The following is a 2,198-nucleotide window of genomic DNA, read 5'->3' as shown; positions in this document are numbered from 1 at the left end:
CTATTAGAGCCAGCTCCTGTACCAGGTCCAAATAACTTTGTTATTGACAATAATTAAACTAAAATAATTATCTACATGAAATTATAATTGAAAATATATTCTGTAAGTAGCATTAATTTAGTTCATAGTATTTGAATTATATATTCTTAATATCAGTGATGAGAACATTTGTATCATGTACAATGCTTGGAAAGTTGCATTAGAGATTAAACTACTTGTTTTCTATAATGTAGTATAACCATTTTGCATGAGCTCCAGATTTTATTACTACAGATTTTATTATTACAGATATTTATTCCTAATTCTTGCAAACCTTGCGTTTTACACTTCTTTCTAAGGGAAGAATTTTTACCAGTGCCTTTTCTAATTTGGGGTTGCTGAAAACCAGAATAAGGGAGTGAAGACCTGGAAAAATGTACTGAAATACTAAAATGAGAAATGTCATATGATTTAACTTCTTTGTGACATAAACCATATTTAAGACCAAACATACAAAGTTGATGCTGTACACCACTAAGAAGGAGAAAATAGATTTCATGGCTCTGATGTGGGCATCCCTGCTGAGGTCCTTCATGGAGTTGGTCTGCATCGTGCGCTTGTGTCTCCAGAGAGAAAAGAGAAGGAAAACAGCAGAAAAGATGACTGCCATGAATGAAGCAGCATATTCAAAGCCAGCGAGAAAAAAAGAAGGGAAAAAATGTTTATCCATTTTGATATTTGCTGTCCCAAAATTTCCTTGTCCTGTGGAATTGCTGTTGCAGTGCGGTTTATCAGCGACATCATAGGCAACGATGCCGACAGCCAAAGCTAAAATCCCTGATCCCAACAAAAGCCAGGGCACCATCCTGTCAATTTTTACTTTCAGGTAGATGAAGAACCTGTTCCTGAAAGTGACAATTTTTATACAATAAAAACCACAAAGAGAGGCTGAAAACCACAAGTTGCAATGATTAAAAAAGGCTTCAAAAAATACAGCTAGTTGAAGTATGGTTTGAACATAAAGGTAATTGGGATAAATAAAGGAAAGAAATTTATATATCCAGGCAATGCACAAATACCAAAACCTGGAGCATGCCAGCAGCAGCAAGATCTTCTCATTAGAGTTCAAATTTTTCTTTTTGACCCAGGCAATGCAAAGCACACAAACGATGAAAGCATTGATACACATCCCAGAAAATGCCTCCAGAGTGATGATGGCCACAGTTAAGACCCCATATGCAGTGACATTGGATTGCTGTCGCGGGTGACAAGCTTCCATGGTGCGAGCTGGGGAGCAGAGCTGTGCTGGCCAAGGGGGCTGTGGCAGCAGAGCCTGAGGCAGGTCAGTGTCTGCTCTTGGTGGAGTGTCAGGGATGGCAAGAGGAGCTTTATAGAGCTGCTGCTGCTGCTGCTGCTGATTTTGGTGCCGCTGCTGTGGGCACAGGGCAGGTGCAGGGATGTAAATGTGCTGGGTATCCCCTTACCCGGGGCCACTCTTGACTATTTGAATGTCGGTTTGGGGGGGCTGTGCTGGGTGACACAAACAGCAGAGGTGTTTTTCTGCAGTGTTTTGATTTTGGGACTGATCCCTGTTTGATCAGTGTCAGGCTTGAGGATCTGAGTTCTTCTATTCCTTTGTCACCTACTATGTCCAATTTTATTTTTGATTGCATTAATTTTAAAATGTTATTTATTTGGTTTTTTTTTTTTTACATTTTGATGGGCAGAATATATGCTTTGAGGGAATTTTTGATTTCCTGATAATGCCTGTTCTCTGCTTAAGGCTTTGATGTGAGTTTCCTTCTCTTTTTGTGAATTAATTGAAAACACTCTGTGTGGTTGTTGGGGTTTTTTTCCTTGTTTGTTTGCTTGCTTCTTTCTTCTCTTCTCCATATCTTTGTGAATAGAAGTTATTTCTATTACAACCTGTATATAGTTGAACTGTCTGTGCTGGGACTGTGCAGGACCACACATGGCTGAATTTTGGGCTCAGCTCTGCATGGGGAATCTGGCCTTTTGAAAACTAAATAATATAAAATCAGAGTCTCAAATACCAGATTTTCAATGCATGGAATGTGTGGATTTGGTCTTTAAAACCCAGGGTCTGCTTTTAGTTCAAAGCCATCCCCTCCAGTGTCATTGGAGAAGGGGAGAGATTAACCAAGACTTTGTACCTGCCACCCTCTGTAGAGACTGTGAGGTCTTGGGAAAAGGAAATA

At 39.6% G+C, this 2,198-nt stretch overlaps 1 protein-coding gene across 1 annotated transcript; it reads right to left on the bottom strand.

Annotated features, from left to right (window-relative positions):
* Positions 1-298: 298 nt before the first annotated feature.
* On the bottom strand, positions 299-1,258 carry LOC135445084 (taste receptor type 2 member 7-like). Its single transcript, XM_064707114.1, has one exon. It carries the CDS (start codon positions 1,256-1,258, stop codon positions 299-301), a length of 960 nt encoding a protein of 319 aa, XP_064563184.1.
* Between the last annotated feature and the right edge of the window lie 940 nt (positions 1,259-2,198).

The sequence above is a fragment of the Zonotrichia leucophrys genome, chromosome 3, assembly GCF_028769735.1.
Source record: "Zonotrichia leucophrys gambelii isolate GWCS_2022_RI chromosome 3, RI_Zleu_2.0, whole genome shotgun sequence".
Taxonomy (NCBI): Eukaryota; Metazoa; Chordata; class Aves; order Passeriformes; family Passerellidae; genus Zonotrichia; species Zonotrichia leucophrys.
Note: the sequence above shows the minus strand (reverse complement) of the source record. Positions and strands in the feature narration are given on the sequence as shown.